The sequence below is a fragment of the Silurus meridionalis genome, chromosome 8 (assembly GCF_014805685.1).
Source record: "Silurus meridionalis isolate SWU-2019-XX chromosome 8, ASM1480568v1, whole genome shotgun sequence".
Classification (NCBI taxonomy): domain Eukaryota; kingdom Metazoa; phylum Chordata; class Actinopteri; order Siluriformes; family Siluridae; genus Silurus; species Silurus meridionalis.
The window spans coordinates 11,637,686-11,655,221 of NC_060891.1; the positions used below are offsets into that span (position 1 = coordinate 11,637,686).

Consider the following 17,536-nt stretch of genomic DNA (forward strand, 5'->3'; position numbering starts at 1 on the left):
AGACTGACTCTTAGAGATCATCTTTGTTCCAGTTTGATCCTGTCTGCTGTAAGCTCCTGATGTTACTGGGCTTAGACACGGTCAGATGTCGCTCTTTTATTCTAAAGTTTTTTCATACCAGGACATACCACTAATTTGGTCCTAACTCCTCAAGGCCACTTTGGTGTCAGGTATCACATAAAGAGCAAAGCAGCTCAAAACCGCTACACATCTTATTACACTCTGTTGTAGCATTTATAAGCTTAACCGAAACATCTGGTACCTCACTGAAGCTTAGATGTTAATCAGCTGGCGCTCACTTTCTCCACAGCGAAGTAGGTAATTGCATTCAAGGCCGCCTTTATTGGCTGCAGCTCAACGCCATGTTTGGTCTGAGCTCCAAAGAAGGGAAAAAGAGAGGATGAAAGGAGGTGGGTAGGTCAGGTTGAGGTGTAATGGCATGGACATAAAGGCTGGTTTCAGAACAGACTTCCTTCAGAAAGTAATTTGAAGAAGTAATCCAAAGCAATTTGGAAAAAGAAAAATCCCTCTTTGAATCAGAACAGTCTGATTGTACAGGCGTTTTCCTAATGACTGGGCAGTAGTGGAATGTGCGCAATATTTCTTTAATAACCTTTTATAGGTCACATTTAGATGAAGGTGCTAGTAAAGAAAGCAAAATTTGATGATCAAGAACTCAACTCGTGGTTAATTTCCAAGTTCTGTAGGTAAAGTGTATTAGTATTTGATAACATGGTTTTGCAGTATAATTACCCATTAAATACACACAAACCAGTTTAGAAATTTTTTATTAGTATTTTTTTTGTTGCAAAATCTCATTGAAGTGGAAATCCTCATGACTCACTTTCATGCCAGTAAAACACCAGATTGATCACTTTTCAATAACATGGAAGATGTGGCAAATGGAACCAATTTAAGACTCCACTTGAACCATTGCAGCATTTACTTAAACTTCACAACATAATCCATATTTAAAATCTCAGTAACTTACACAACAATTTAAAGCCAGTCATTATAGAATATATGTAGTTACATTTCTAATGTGTAAATACGTTACACAATTGATCAATTAAATACCAATTTTTTGGTGTAGATTCTCTTAGGAATTAATTCCAAATGAATGCATTAATATCCTAATAGTTGTGATAAGCTGAATGAGATAGGCAAAAGGGTTATCTAGCAGGGCAGTGTGGAATAAATGAGTTTTGGTGTCTGGTAAAATTATCTGAAGTAGCAGAAGTAACAATGTACCATATTTAAAACAATAGAGATTTACACAGCCAAATCGTTTTGCATCTGTACACAAAAAAAAAAGGATATAAAAATCAATGGAGTAGAAAACCTAAATGGATCTCGTTTGGTCCAAAAATCAGTCCAGTCATACACAATTAAATCATGAAAGTGATTATCAAGAGACAGCAACTAAACATTCTATTGTCTTTTATTCTTCAATAATTTTTGATGCTTTCAAAAGATCTTTTTAATAAGGCAACCACACTGTACAAAAATAGGAACCAGGTCCCTCTTAATTTGGGCGTCTAAGAGTTCAAAGCGAGTGATTCTGATGTTGGAGCTCAAACTGGGATTTAGTGCAGCTTGAGGGGGAAGGAGAAGTATCTGAAATATGCCAGGCTAGCACAACTACTTTGTTTTCCTTGCCTTGCCTAATGGTAAGGAGTGAGGGGGCGGGTTTGGCCTGTTCTAGATGTGCCGTCATCGAATAGTTGTGGAACTGGGAACAATGGAGGCCGAGACATCACTGGCCCCACTGTGTGCAAAAGCCTCTGGAATCTTTATATCCTGAGTAACCATTAGAGGACTGGATATGTTGTTGGTTTGCCAGGAGTTTTTTTAACTGGAACAAGTAGTATTTGCCCTTTTACCTAATTATTTCTTTTCTTTTTTGTGTTACATCTTTGAGGCAGGCGGGGAAATGCTAACTGCTTCTGCTCGGCAGTTTTGGAGTTCATGGGTAGTTGTGGTTGGGTCATTTCACTGGGCTTGGTGATTAAAGGTGGAAGCAGGATGCTGGCAGATGTACAGGCAGGATGTGTGTTGGTGTGTGTGTGGGAGTGTATATATAAAAAGTTTGCCTTATTGTAGGAATTGATGGGAATTTTACAATGTTCATATATTACAAGAACAAAACCAACATATATATTAGTATTAAAATATCACTGTTGTAAATGTGTGAATTTTTGGGTTGTACAGTGACACTGACCCCTGGTGAAGGTCTGGCAGTCTGTGTGAAGCTTTCCTCTTGCAGCACAGATGGTGCATGACGTCAATCAACCTTCTTTACTTAATTTTTTCCAGAGGCACTTACTTACCAAAGTTGTTTAATAAAAATGAATGCCAGAGTAGCTGTAAAATCAAATGTTTGATGAGAAAATTATCCAGTGAGAATATCTGAATTTACATATGTTTAAACCAGCTTCAGTACAAATTAATCTTATAAATCCTAAAATATAACATTATTAGATGTGCTGTCATTCTATATTCTTGGGAAGTATTTAAATGTCACTTATGTTTTGGATTGACTGGTATGCTTATCAGAGCGTAATTGATGATAGTCTCTGGTCTGAAAGGACAACAATCATTCCCCAGTGTAAAGCAGACATCTTTTTTCTCTACTTTGTTTTTTGATAATGTTATGCAACTTCATTATTGTCAACAAATTCACCTTTAACCATATTTAAGGTTTAAAAACCATGTTGTCTAGGGCATATTGGAAAATTTTCAGTGTGTATAATGATGTTATTTTTAGACAGTGGGATTGAATATATAAGAATCTCAGGTTACTTGTTCTCTAATTTAATACAGATGGTCCCCGAGTTACGATGGTTCGACTTACGATTTTTTAGATCTTACGATGATGATAGCGAAACGACAAAATTGTAAAAATATTTAAGATGTACGATACGTAGGATGTGCAGCTGGGATGAGCGTATCTCTCGCCTTGTGAGGTGCTCTACTTTCGCTAGCGATCGATGGAAAAGTGGTCTCAGTGTTGGTGTGTAATTTCTTTCTGTTTTAAATGGATTCAAACAGCCATTTTTGTGATAAAAGTGTGTCTTCCGAGCACCCAAGTATGTCTCCTGCTTGTAGTGAAAAAAAGAAGAGGAAAGTTATGAGGTTAAAGAAGAAAATTAAAATTATAAATCAGCATGAAGCAGGAAAGACTGTCACTGTCATATTACCATTTTTAACTAACGATATGTTTGACTTTTGATGGGGTCTTCGTAACGTATCTCCATTGTAAGTAGAGGACTACCTGTATGCTGTTACATCAGCCTACTGTTCCTCTTCCTTTACCCTACTGTTGACTCAGCCAACTGTTCCTCTACGTTTAACCTACTGTTACCTCATCCAAATGTTACCCCTGACCAATTCTTACCTCTCTCTCAACCTGCTGTTGCCTTATCATACTATTACTCTATTGTTTAACCTACTGTTGACTCAGCTATCTGTTCCTCTACCTTAACCTACTGTTACCTCACCATACTGGACCTCTACCTTTAACCTACTGTCACCTCATCCAACTGTTCCTCTATCTTTAAACTACTGTTACCTCATCCTACTGTTCCTCTACGTTTAAACTACTGTTACCTTATCCTACTGTTGCTCTACCTTTAACCTACTGTTACCTCATCCAACTGTTCCTCTACCTTTAACAGTAGGTTAAAGGTAGAGGAACAGTTGGATGAGGTAACAGTAGGTTACCTTATCCTACTGTTCTTCTACCTTTAACCTACTGTTGACTCAGTCATCTGTTCCTCTATTTTAACCTGCTGTTACCTCAGCATACTGGTCCTCTACCTTTAACCTACTGTTACCTCATTCTACTGCTCATCTACCTTTAACCTACTCTTACCTCAGCCTACTGTTACCCTCAACCTACTTAGTCTATTACTACTAGCACCTTTGTTACTGTTACCTCCTGTCATCTCTACCTTTTATTGCAAGACAACAAAATAGCAGCTATGATCACTCATATTAACCAGTAAAATGTAATAGATTTTGTCATTTATAGTAATTGACATTGACTAGCCATTTATAAATGTTCATAGTATAACACTGAAGTAGACCCATTCCCCACCATAATTTTAATCATTTTAACACTGACATGTTCATTTTAGTGAAAACTAGAAGACTCTTTGCGGTGGGTGAAAAGAAGTACTTCTCTCTAAATGTGGAATGGAAAATGAATGAATGCAGGTGTAATGCATAGCAAATGAACGATGCAAAACACCAACCATATGTGTCTCTTGTTGGCTTTTAGTATACTTTACCATGTAAAGAATATACCAAATTTTATTGTTGTTCTCCAGCTCACGTGTCATGTCTGCTGTGTTGACAACATCGAGACTGTGCAGTAAATCTGTCTCCAGTTTCTTTTGACGTTTTATAAGCCAAGTCGGCTCTGCGGCATGTCCCATAAAGTGACAGATGTAACCTATACCCATGTTTAAATAAACACCCTGTCCAGCCTTTTAAGTGCAAACCTCAATTATGCCCTGTTTAAGTCTTTAAGGGACAATTGGAACATGATGACGGACAAGAATGAAGGAATGCCACTTCAAATAAAGTGTGTTGTCATAACATCACTTCAGTGGATGTGATGGTATGTCCCTACTCTACATGATGGAACTAATGTAGAGGTAGTGAAGAAAATCCTTCTGTGTGCATGACTCAGCATTTTTCCTTTTCGGCATGGTTTTGTCTTTAGTCATAAATTTGTCATAACACAATGAAGCATACTCATTGCAGTGTAGGTGGTGAAAGCAAACATGCAGAAATCAATTTCCCTTTGAAAGATCCGTCTAATCAGTGAGAAGAAGAAACTGAAAATATGTTTTTATTAACTCTCAACTGTACTGCACATGAGAATATACTGTGTGTGCAGTGGATTAAGGAACAATACATATAGGAACAACAATACATATCTTAAATTTGAGGTTCATTTAGGAAATGTTATTCATGGGATATGCCTTTGGAGATCTTGTGAAATATTTGTGGCATCTCAACAGAAATACTAATCATGACTATTAGCTTTTTATTCCATTTCCATTTTTATTTGTATTAAGTTATCTGAAGGACAAGCCAGAAGTCAGAAAAACCCACTCCTTATTGATTATGGTATTGGAAACCATTTTAAAGAATGTAGCTAGGTCCTAGCTGATTGTAGGCCATGACCATGCACTTCATTACTGGAACTGTAAATGAGCCATTCTATTAGATTGTTGAACTTTCTTTGTATTAGCTAGATAAACATTTTTAATAATGTGATTGATTCAGTCATAATGTGGAAAAGACAGCCTTTTCAAAATCAAAACTGTATGCATTTGAAAACACTGGTGATACTTAGCAAAATAAGGTCACCTTATTGAGAGCAAGTTAAGACACAAACCAGGTTGCAGTAATACTGAGGTTGTAAACACGATGCAGGGCATGATTACATACACATTTAGTTGCCATGATCTATATTAATGCATTTATTTAGCTATTTTAGTACAACAGCTAGCTTTTTTATAGGTTTATGATTAAGCTAGTCATAAGACTGGGCAGGACTAAATTATTTAAGTTTAATCATTATTTGCGATGTTGTATGGTTTAGAGACAGTGGCATTGAGTAAAAGACAGGAGGTGGAGCTGGAGGTAGCAGAGCTGAAGATGTTCAGATTTTCATTGGGAGTGGCGACGATGGACAGGATAAGAAACGAGTTTATTAGAGGGACAGCGCACGTAGGACGTTTTGGGGACAAAGCTAAAGAGGCCCGAGATATGTGCAAAGGAGGGATGTGGGGTATATCGGTAGTATCGGTATGGATGTAGTGAGTGAATACAGATAGATAGTTGGTTTGAAAGAGGCAGATGTAGAGGAGAAAGTAGTTTGGAGTCGGATGATCCACTGTGGGGACCCCTAATGTAAGCAGCCGAAAGAAGAATGAATATAAATATATATATATGTATGTGTATATACAGCATGTAAAATCAATAGTATACTGTAAGATAAATGTAAGTTGACCTGGATAAGGGCATCTCGCAAATGACAAACATATAGAGTATACAATAAGTACATTGTTGGAAAATGCAAAAAAAGGATTCAGACCCCTTCTCCTTCGCATCAAGCTTGTGAGGTTTATTTGAACAAAACCCTGAGGAATGAGATTAGACACTTGGAGACAATGTTGTGTTGGTGGACGGGAGAAGCTCTCCATCATCCATCATCACAGATGGCTTGCTAAAGCTTTCAAGTATGTCCAGTGCTGAGTGCCTAAATGAGCAGAGAGAAAAGAGGAGGATCAAATAGCATTTGAAGTGTCTAAATGCACAGAGCATTCAAACAGAGCTCTGGGTTTGAGGTGACGCTAAATAGAAGCTGCTGGATACAGTTTCAGTTCGGGCAGAGATTGCTCTGATAATTGTTGTGGTATAGCACTCTCGCAGCACTTACACTAGATGTGATTATGAAGATGCTCAAAGCTGTACATGCAGTAAGGCCCTGGAGCATGAGGTGGGTGATAGATGGTCCTGTCAACAGAAACTGATTCTTTCTTTTATCTTGCTTTGTTGTTTTTAGCGAGAGTACAGTGTCAAGCATAAATCCTCTGCAGCTTTAATAAGCTGCTTTGTTTTAGAGGAGGATTTTATTTCCTTATTGCATTTTTTGACCAGGTCTTCAATAAAAAAATATTTTCATAGATCCAGTTACTTTGAATTCCTTGTTTACAAAGATCTGGATGCACGACTGACTCGACTGGACGTGACGTTTACCTTTTTAATGCTTGACTATGATTGATTAGTTTATAATTAGAAATGTTGCTATTTTTGTCTATTGTGCCTTTTCATGTTTTTTGCGCTTTTTTTGGGCTTATCATAGTTTATGAATGCATGTTCTAATTTTGCCTTTGCACTGGTAAGTTTGTTTGCATTTTGGCACAATCCTGTTATGGAGGCGGACTTAACAGCGCTTTACTATCATTGCCAGTGAGATTTGGATTGACGGTTCCCAGAATTGTAGTAGACACCAAACTCAATGCTATGCAATGACGCTAGTTGAAAGTTTAGAACCTGATTTGTTAGAGCACAATTTACAGATCATGGACTCCATATTACTGGCATAGTGGGTGGTTAAGTGGCATTGTGGATATTTTCTAAAATATCACATATTGATTATAAATATTGATGTATTAAAGCTACTTAAGAACTTTTTCCTGCAATCAGGAGCCAGGATGTTTTCACAATTGAATGACTATCCAGGATGGAGACAGTTGTTTTATAAAGATGAGGTTGATGATCATGAATAGGACACTTACAGTGTATATAGTTATACACAATGCTGCTTTACCTGTGCTCTGTTAAGCCTTGGTAGGATATTCGGTAAGACTGCCTAGGGTTAAACATTCTCTCGTTTATGCGGGTTCAAGATCAGGTCAAAACCCCGCCCCCTTTTCCTCACGGCCTGGCTGCACTTGTTATGATTATTGTTTATTTGAGTTTGAGGCCAGACGTCTCAGCGGCTTCTTAAGGCTGGCTTCTTGTAATGCAAGCCCGCATATCTTGATCCCACAGTTTCCTCTCAGTGGCCACCATTTTTTTTTTCTACAAAGCAAGGATTGCATTCTCTGTTCTCTGCTCATGTGGAATTTATAAATGTGATATCTTTTCTCTCATCTTAAGACTGTTATTTATAGCCCCGTTGTTTGCTCAGAAAGCGCCCTTTTGTGCTGCGCTAGCCTCTTCTCACTACTGCCAGCTCACGAGTGTGAACGGGGGCATTGTCCACTCTTGCAGACTCTCTTGAAACACTACACTTTTTGAAATAAAGTGCAGACCATGCCTCAGATGTGGAGATCGTTGGGTGAAATGAAATGTTTTGGAAAGGAATATTATGACGAGGGCTGGACAAGTGTGTGTGGCATTGAGCCGGATCTCTGAGGGATTTGGAGAAGGGCTTAGTCTCGGATTGAGTAGTGTTTAGGAGCCGTCAGTCAAAACGCCGACAGTTGGACTACAATAGTGTGAGGTCAATAGGCTAAAGACCAGATGGGATTTAAGACTCTTCACCATTTATTTTTTTGCCTCAGTATGTGTGCAAGACACAACAAGAAAGCTGCTCTAGTTCTGTAGTAGATGCTGGAATACTTTTGATGCCATGATTGTGAAAATTTTGGATGAAAGTTAGCAGCAGTGTGTGAGTGCAGGCACATTCCGCAGTGCCCTCGGCATTTTCTCTATGGAGAGAGTTAATTTGCTCGCCTGCTTTCTACCCACCCCTGCAGAGTAGAGATTGTTTCAGAATATTTTTAGGATGTTGAATAATGAATTACCTGAAGACAGTGGGAATGCCAACACACACATACAGTATTCATTTTCATAGCAGATGTTTGTGACTGGCAGTTTGTCCGCATTTTGAATTAATGAGGCACTGATGCATTTTTGCTGCAATATCTGACACTGTGAGCAGAAAAACTGCTATTTGAGATAAAAAAATATCTTATTAGTCTAATAATTAGGAGTGCACCATGTTAAAATGAAACCACCGTTGTTTTAATGGCTGGCTGGATAATTACTTGTGTTAATTAAAGTCTCTGTTCTGCTGAGAGTCACTCAATCCACATGTGGGTTGAAAAAAGAAAACCAGCTCGATAACCACGCCTTATGTGAAACACGTCACCTGGTAGGTTTTGCATTAGACAGCACATGCAGTCATGACTCACTCATACCATTCATTTTATATATTCATTTATTGTTTTAGTAAGTGTGAATTCAGTAAAAACTATTTTAAATTGTATTGTCAATATGAATATTCATAATATTAGGCATTGCAGGCTAAAATTTGTTTCTTCTCATTACATCTAGGTTTTCCTTATTCTTCAGATTCAGATTGAGCCACTTTATTATTATATTGTACATTGGACCATTTTCACCCTGATTCACTTTAACCAATGATGATTAACACTGCATAACTCTGTTGGTCACAGTGAATCATTCTATCACTCATCTATCGATGTATCACCTATTAATCTGTAGTACTGAACTTTTTCGGTACAGGTTTTTTATTTGGTACACATGTCCAAAATGCAATCCTCTTTTATGTGTGAAACATAGTTCAACTCGGAGTTCCCTTTAGGAACATATTAAGTGGCGGACTGCAAGTTTGTTTAGTCTCCGTCTCTAGCTTTTTAAATTATTATCAAACTTGAGAACATACACAACAATGCTGGGGGTATAAAAAAGAAACTACAGTTAGCACAATGTCACTGTGGCTACTAACATTGTACCAGAAATGTGAAAAATCGCACCACTTCCTGCCATCGCTAAAGCTAGCAATATGAATTCATTAGCGTTTTATGTCCAGCTTAAAAAAAAATCTCTTAAAAGGAGAAAATTCTCACAATTCCACATAGTAAGGAAGTGAATGAATTAAGGATGGAAGAAATGAAGACATTTTTTAAAGTATGCTGAAAAAAGTAGAACATTTAAGTAGATCATATCTTTAGAAAATTAATTATTAAAATTGAAACAAACACGTGCGCACACAAACACATTTATATACACACTTGTATTACAAATGGGGTTTAACAAATGTAAACTTTTTAAGAAAATTTTTCCATTTATTTAATTTTATTTAAACAATTTAAATTGCGGCAATTTGCGGTTAATTGGATGATTGTCATGAGTTAACTCGTGAATGATTGCAACCTTATAGCACATTATTATCTGTTCTTAATGTACCTAATACTCAAGTTTTTAATACATCAATTGAAACAGATGTTATAAACATATTAATGGTACTATTGTAATTGGTGGAGTTTATAATTTTTTTATGTTCGGAGTAAAGTAGTATCACGGAATTGCATTTTCCACATAACTACCGTAATTTGCTTCGCTGATTTTCCCGGTCTCTCGCGGATAGCAGCATAGACCAAAAAACTTATAGGGAAATGTTTTTATGGACTTTTATGTTAAAATAATGAAATTTATTACTGAGGACTATCACACATGTGGGACTTGGAAGCAATTGTCTATAATGCCTTTGTATACTGTAGAATCAAGATTTCCTGGAACTTCACTGGAACTAAGAGGCCAAAACTTGTTTCAGTTAGACGCTGACACTCCTGAGCGCCATGAAATCAAGGTTGCCATGGCTGGGGTAGAAGAGCTTGACTGTTCTGTGTAGAGCCCTGTTCTCAACCCAACACTGAACACTACTGGGATGGACTAGAACCCTGACTAAGCCATAATCAACACTTGGCCTCACTATTGCTCTTGTGGCTGATTGAGCACAAATCCCCACAGCCATGTTCTAATATCTATTGGATAAACTTTTCAGAAGAGTAGATGTTAATATGACAGCAAAGAGGGACTAAATCTGGGATGGGATGTTCTGCAGCCCATATGTACCGTAATTGGTTTGGACTTCACAAAGGTTTGTGTATTTTGTACACTCTTGAGATGGTATAAAAGAAACTCAACACAAGCTAAAATCTTTGTTTCTTAAATTGGAGTTTAAAAGGGTTGTGTGCCACAAAGACTGTTGTAATATAATAGTAAGGAAAGCAAGTGAAGTCCTAATATGACTACTGATACTCTAAATTCCCAATCCAAGTTCACTACATAACATTCAGCTTGTTGATTTTAGGTCTAATAGTACAGATGTGGGCGTGGGTGTCTTGACTATTTTGCAAAAAATAGATTTCATAGTAAGAAAATATTGGTGACATCATTAAATGCTAAATATCACATTGTTTAAGCAAGTTATTTATCCACCTATGAAAATTAAAGTTTGTCTGTTCCTTTGTTTGGAGCACTCAAAAACTAAATAAACAGGCCATTTCAATACTTCTTTATATCCTGCTAGATCTCCTCACATAACATGGCCAAGTATGTAATATGTCAATAGCTATTACTTTTACAATTAAGATAGTGTCCCAAAATGTAATACAGGTGGCATATGAAAAACAAACTTGTTTTGGTATTGGTGTGCAGTGCTTATATTTCAGAACAGAAAGAGTTACATTTATTTAGTAAGAAAAAATACCCAGGTAATTATGGTGCCACCCACATGAAAGATGAGTTCCCTTTTGAGTCTGGTTCCTTCCTCATAACATCTCATGGAGTTTTTTCTTTGTCACAGATCTCTCATTAGGGATAAACTTATAAGAAGCAAACTTATACGAACTAAACTTGTACATTCCTACTTTACAACATCTTTAGCTCCATGAAGCTGCTTTGTGAAAATGTCTATTGTTAAAAGTGCTATTACCCATTTTTTGGTCTATTGGATTTTCAGCAAGCTAGTTGAAACCTTAATGCCAATAAATGATACAGAGTGGTCTTAAAGACAAATTTAGATAGACAATAGAGGCATTTAAAGTAGGAGTTTTTAATATGGGTCCCAGCAGTAAAGTGTCCCTTGTTTAAGCAATTTTATAATCACACTGGAAACTACTTGAATAAATAAATTATATAAATGGACAGAGCTCTTTAGGACTCTGTGCTGGTTCGACATAGTGTTTCTATCTGACAAAATGTGTTTAAATGTGTTTTCTTTTTTGTTTAGGCTTTGGATGTGGATCGAAGTGTTCTATACAAAATGAAGAAGTCAGTGAAGGCCATTTACACTTCAGGATTAGGTGAGTGATTGCTCTTGCTTTCTATTAACACCTCTCGCTCTCACTTTCTCTTGCTTTCTCTTTCCACCTTGCAGTTGTAGTTAGAGATGTGAGAGATGTGCAGAACTGTATCTGCTCTCAGTGTGTCTCATTGTTTTTTTTGGGGTTTCTTTTCTCACTTCCGGTAATGTTGTTTCATTCTGTCTCTCTCTATGTCAGTGGGTATAGTGATGTACTGTACTTTGTTTGGAGAGGAGTCATATAATGGAAGTTTTACTGCCATTCTAGCTGTATAAAAATACACAGCAAAATCCAGTAGGATTATATGGGGTTTTGGTGCAATATGTTGTAGACAAATGACAGCACTAGGGTACAAGGTAATCGCTGGACACCATGTAGTGCAAACCAGGGAAAGGCTAGAATGCTAATAAAAATTACACTTAAAAAATCCACTCTGTGAATGTAAACCTACATAACAATAAGAACAATGCATGAAATATATAACACATTAGATGTAACAACTATAGACATGGTGAATCTTTTAGTACTATCCATCAAGAAACCTTGCTGGGCTTAAAAGCAGGTTGAATATAGCAGCAGAAAACAAATTGCGGGACTTTGGGAGAAGTTGGTAATAGAAAACTTGCGTATCGCCATGAACTATTATGAGAAATATCTTGACATGGTCACAGCACAGTGATGTAATCCAATGAACACCAGAACGATTTTTATCGGCCAAGTCTGGTTTTAGTTCAAAGGAATTTCACAAACAAAACGATGAATTAAACAGTCATGAGAAAAGAGTCTTAACTGCACTCTCCTTGGCTCTTTGTTGAGGGAAGACAGGTCACAGTTGATATCCTTTGCTGACTGGATCTAGGGTTGGGGGGAAAAAAAAAAAAAAAAACTAAATGCACCTGCTTTTTGTCAATATACCAGGTGTAAACATTTCCGCATTTTTCTCATGTTTCTGTTTAGGATTTAGTATGTGAAAAAAATGTGCTAAAAAAGCAGGTGGCTGGAAACTCCACTGTAGATTCTGTAAAGCCCCAGCTTAAGGTGAAAGGAACTGAATAGGTTTGGATAACTGATTCAGTCATAGCCTCACATGTTCCTTGTGGAGCCTGTAAGCAGCTCTAGATTAGATAACACACATGTAGATTGGATGTGTTAAGAGCTTATTTTGAGAGAATCCTAAATTCGTTCTTCATTGTTTTTGCTTACATACAAATTCTAACCTGGCATCTTTATATTGTTGACGAAGCTTTTAATTATAGTTAAAGACAGAATTCAGCTATGCCATATCCACTCAGATTTCTTTACATGTGTGCATGCTTGTTTGTGTGTGTGTGTGTGTGTGTGCACATTATTCTGTCCTTGTTAGTGCTGCTAGCTCTGATGGTTCCTTTTTTATTTTACTCTGTTGTGGACCAGTTTTACAAACCACATTCACAGAGCCGGAGCCTCGCACCGATGAGCTGGGCTTTTTTAGGAACACTGCATGCACTGTTTAGGCTTCACAGTTGTGTTCCATAGAGAAGGACAGCTGTGCCAAGACACCCTCTGTTTGGTGTATGTGTGAAGCCCTTATTTACGCCACAAATGGGGTTCCCAGAACTGCTGTCATGTCATTACTCTCCGCGTCTTCTGTGCAGTCTCTAGAGGAACACAAAAAGCTCATTTGATTAAGCAAATGCACAGGCCAGGGGCCAATGCTCTAATTTATTTGCAGCCAAGGCACCCAGCCCACACCTGGATTTGAATTATGTTTCTGATCTACTTTGACATAATCAGTATTCCTTTAAGATCAATTGTTAAAATTTAGGGATTGTGAAAATGACAACAGCAAGTAGTTTTTTATAGATAAGAATCAAAAGGAAAGCAGGGCCAATAAAAAGAATATATCATCGTTGTCTTCTTCTTTCAGCTTCTCCCTTTAGGGGTCGCCACAGCGGATCATCCATCTCCATACCCCTCTGTCTTCTACATCTGCCTCTTTCAACCCAACTACCTGCATGTCTTCCCTCACCACATCCATAAACCTTCTCTTTGGCCTTCCTTTTTTCCTCCAAGGCTCCATCTTCAGCTTTCTCCTACCCATATACCCCGTGTCCCTCCTCTGCACATGTCCAAACCATCTCAAACTCGCCTCCCTCACCTTGTCTCCAAAACGTCCTACATGCGCTATCCCTCTAATAAACTCGTTTCTAACCCAGTCCATCCTGGTCACTCCCAATGAAATCAGTCAATGCCACTGTCTCTAAACTATACAAATACAATTTAATTGAATTTAATTAAACCATACAACAACGCAGGTCTCACCACAGTCCTATAAACTTTTCCTTTCACTTTTGCAGATACTCTTCTATCATAAATCACTCCTGCCACTCTTCTCCACCTACTCCACCCTGCCTGCACTCTTTTCTTCACTTCTCTAACACACTCTCCATTACTTTGCACTGTTGACCCCAGGTACCTAAACTCCTCCACCTTCTCCACCTCTTTTTCCTGCAACCGCACCACTCCACTGCCCTCCCTCTCATTCACACACATGTACTCTGTCTTACTCCTACTTACTTTCATTCCCCTTCTCTCCAGCGTGTACCTCCACCCCTCCAGGCTCTTCTCAACCTGCTTCCTACTCTCACCACAAATCACAATATCATCCGCAAACATCATAGTCCATGGAGACTCCTGTCTGACCTCGTCCGTCAACCTGTCCGTCACCACTGCAAACAGGAAAGGGCTCAGAGCCGATCCTTGATGCAGTCCAACTTCCACCTTGAACAAGTCTGTTTTTTTCTTCTGCACACTTCACTGATGTCACACTGTCCTCATACATGTTCTGGACCACCGTCACATACTTCTTTCCACAATGTGCAGTACCACAGCTTCTCCCTCAGCACCCTGTTGTATGCTTTCTCCAAATCCACAAACACACAATGCAACTTCTTCTGACCTTTCTTTTGTACTTCATCAACATTCTCAAAGTGAATATATGTCAATGCAAAAAAGCCTATTTTTGTGTTTTTTTTTTCCTGCAACGCCACTCATACAAATGAGAGCCTTTTAATTGAAGTTAACGCTGTAAATGATTGTTTGCTACTGCTCTTATGTAACCTTGCAACATTTATTTTTCTTCCTTACAAAATCTTCAACCCTTTCTAATGCTAATCTAAGATCTCTTGTACTCGATTCTGCACATGTGAAAATGTTTTCTGAAGAACCAGAACTCTGGCGCTGGGTTGCAAAGGGACAAATTGAAAGGCAAATTTGCATAAAAACAGCTGGAAACTTCACTCAACACTCCAAAGGTAACATAAAACTACTTCTGCTCCGACTGAACAAAAACAGAGCGGTGAACTGCGAACCAGCTTTGACACGTAACAAATAGTCGTCTTTGTTACAATCTTGAGCCGGTGCACTGCATTAGGATGCAGAGGCTTTTATGAGTTATTAGCTTCTTTGTTTTATGTTGATTTATAAGCCTCTTGGTGTTTAAATGCTGTAGTACACTATCGGCCTTAGACAGCTCTGCATAGTTATTTATGACCTTATACAAATCTCTTCAGCCTTTTAGAAGCACGGCCTCATTATTAGATTAGGGAAAGATATAAAGACTGATTACTTTGGCATTTCAGGTAGCGTATGGGGTTGAAACAGGAACACATGGGTTTGGTCCACAGATAAATGATGGACAGAATTGAAGTGGCTTAATTGTGATAAAAGCCAGTTTGGAATTTGTGGAAAGGATTATGGTGTTTGGTGTATGGTATGGTAAACCACACAGGGGTGGAGCTTGTCTCTGAGTTTAAACTGTTTAGAGCGTGAGATTCTTTTATAAAATCATTTTAGTTTTTGCGCCAACACAACAAAGACATTAGAATAACAATTTATGCATAAATATCAACACTGTTGAACTACAAATCATTCTTGATGTTTAATATTTTTTCCAGAAGACTCCGTGTCAGGCTGCTCTAAACCATCATCAACCTTAATATCTGGTTTCTTTTTTTAAATAATTTGCATAAATTATTATTTGCATTAAAAATTAGAAGCAAAATTCGTTACACATAATTGCAGTCATACAATAGGACAGATGCAGTCCACATGCATATGTATTATAACTATGTAAATGCTGCATCTAAATACTTCTTTCATCTCTTTCATGGATGTTTGTTGCATAATGTGATTTCATCCATATTTTGTTCATTTCATTTAAATTTCTAAAAATGTTGGCAAAGGAGAACGGAAAACACGGTGCGTGTTCATTAAATGCACAGAGTGAAATAAAAACTACCTCTTTAATGCTTTTCTTTTGAATCCAAAAGTCTTTTTTTTTTCTTCTTTTTTTTTTTTAAATCGACATTTCAGCTTTTCACTTTTGCAGTGTTTTGGATGATGTAAATCTCTAACGTTTCCGTTTAGGTTTCCATATGCAAACGTTCGAAGTTTGCATAAAAACAGGTGGTTGGAAACCTCACTGTAGACTGATAGATATTTGTTTTTTAAGCATCCCATTCCACATTTAGTCCCCATTTGTTGTTATAATAACCTCCACTCTTCTGGGAAGACGTTTTTTGAGATTTTAGAGTGTGGTTATGGAGATTTGTGTTCATTTAGCCACAAGGATGTTAGTAAATTAACTTACTGATGTAATAGGATGTTTTCTAAGAGGATCGTCACTGTATGACTCATATTTAATTTTGAAAAAAATTCCACCGTTCCATTGTAGTATGTGTCAGACACAGATGGCTTATGTGACAGAAAAAAAAAGTTTTATGGTTCATAATGGTTTTCAGTATGCAAAAGCTAATATCACTGCAGTGACTGCATACTGCATTACTTGGCACTGTTGTGTCATTTTTAATAATTAAATACTAATAGCATGCCAGAAATTAAATCATGTACTGTAAATCAAACAAGACAACATTTCCAAAGTACTGCACTGTATTTGGAAAGAAAGAGTACAGAACAGCAGTGTAATATAATGAATCATCCTTGAACCTCCCCATTTATTTACCTGTTCCTCCATACTGTATACACACTCACCCTTCTATCTATCCATCCCTCCAATCACTGACCCACAGATTCCTTTCCTTCAACCATCCTTCCTCCTACCTTTTGATTCCATCCAGCCAGTTAGCCAGAGATTTTCCTTTTAATCATCCACCAAACCACCTACCGATTCCATCCATCCATTCATTCCTTGCTTCCTTTCTACATATTTCTTTCTAGCCAAATTTGCAATGAATTTTTTTAAAACTTCGGTTTTCAAACCACACAAGATTGTCTATATAAACCATATATATTTTTTTAAATATACAGTATCCTTTTTTTTAAAGTAAAGAGAGACAGACTGACAGAACTGGAGCATTTATTGTCTTAGGTTATTGTGAACCTGAGGATCGCTGAAAATGCCCTAGTGATGTCATAGTATAGCAATACATATGACTTGTACCAATTACACATGACTGTGTGTTTCAGTAGAAGGTGCACATTGTGCAGAGCTGCTGAGTCTACACAAGGATACACATCATGGCTTGAGATAGGTGCCATGAGTGGGAATAATAGCAGGGTGTATAGCTGTACAAGCTACAGGGATATATAGCCTCATGGGGAATATTGACAGCGTGACTCAGCAATACTGCATTATTACAGCACTCTTTCATGCCCAGATCCTGAATAAATGTGTATCTCACATGGATCTCCCTGAGGATTCTTTCTGTTTATCGAAATGCTGAGGGATTTCGAGATAATGCCTGACTGACATGGCTGTTTGTTTTAAATACGAGTCTCCAGGTGCAGAAAAGACAGGTGTAGTGCACAGGTTACTCACAATGTCACCCCTCCCCCATTAGCTGAGGAGAAATTTTAGTCAGTTGCACTCTTTGTTTTGTTGTCCATATGATAGG

The 17,536-nt window shown here is 37.7% G+C and overlaps 1 protein-coding gene across 6 annotated transcripts in view; it reads left to right on the plus strand.

Annotated features, from left to right (window-relative positions):
• asap2a (ArfGAP with SH3 domain, ankyrin repeat and PH domain 2a) overlaps positions 1–17,536 on the plus strand; it is a 68,601-nt gene that overhangs the window by 14,439 nt on the left and 36,626 nt on the right. For all 6 annotated transcript variants that reach the window (XM_046856026.1, XM_046856030.1, XM_046856028.1 and 3 more), the window contains exon 2: positions 11,570–11,642. In XM_046856026.1, coding sequence (XP_046711982.1) covers positions 11,570–11,642 — 73 coding nt within the window. The remainder of the gene's footprint in view (positions 1–11,569; positions 11,643–17,536) is intronic.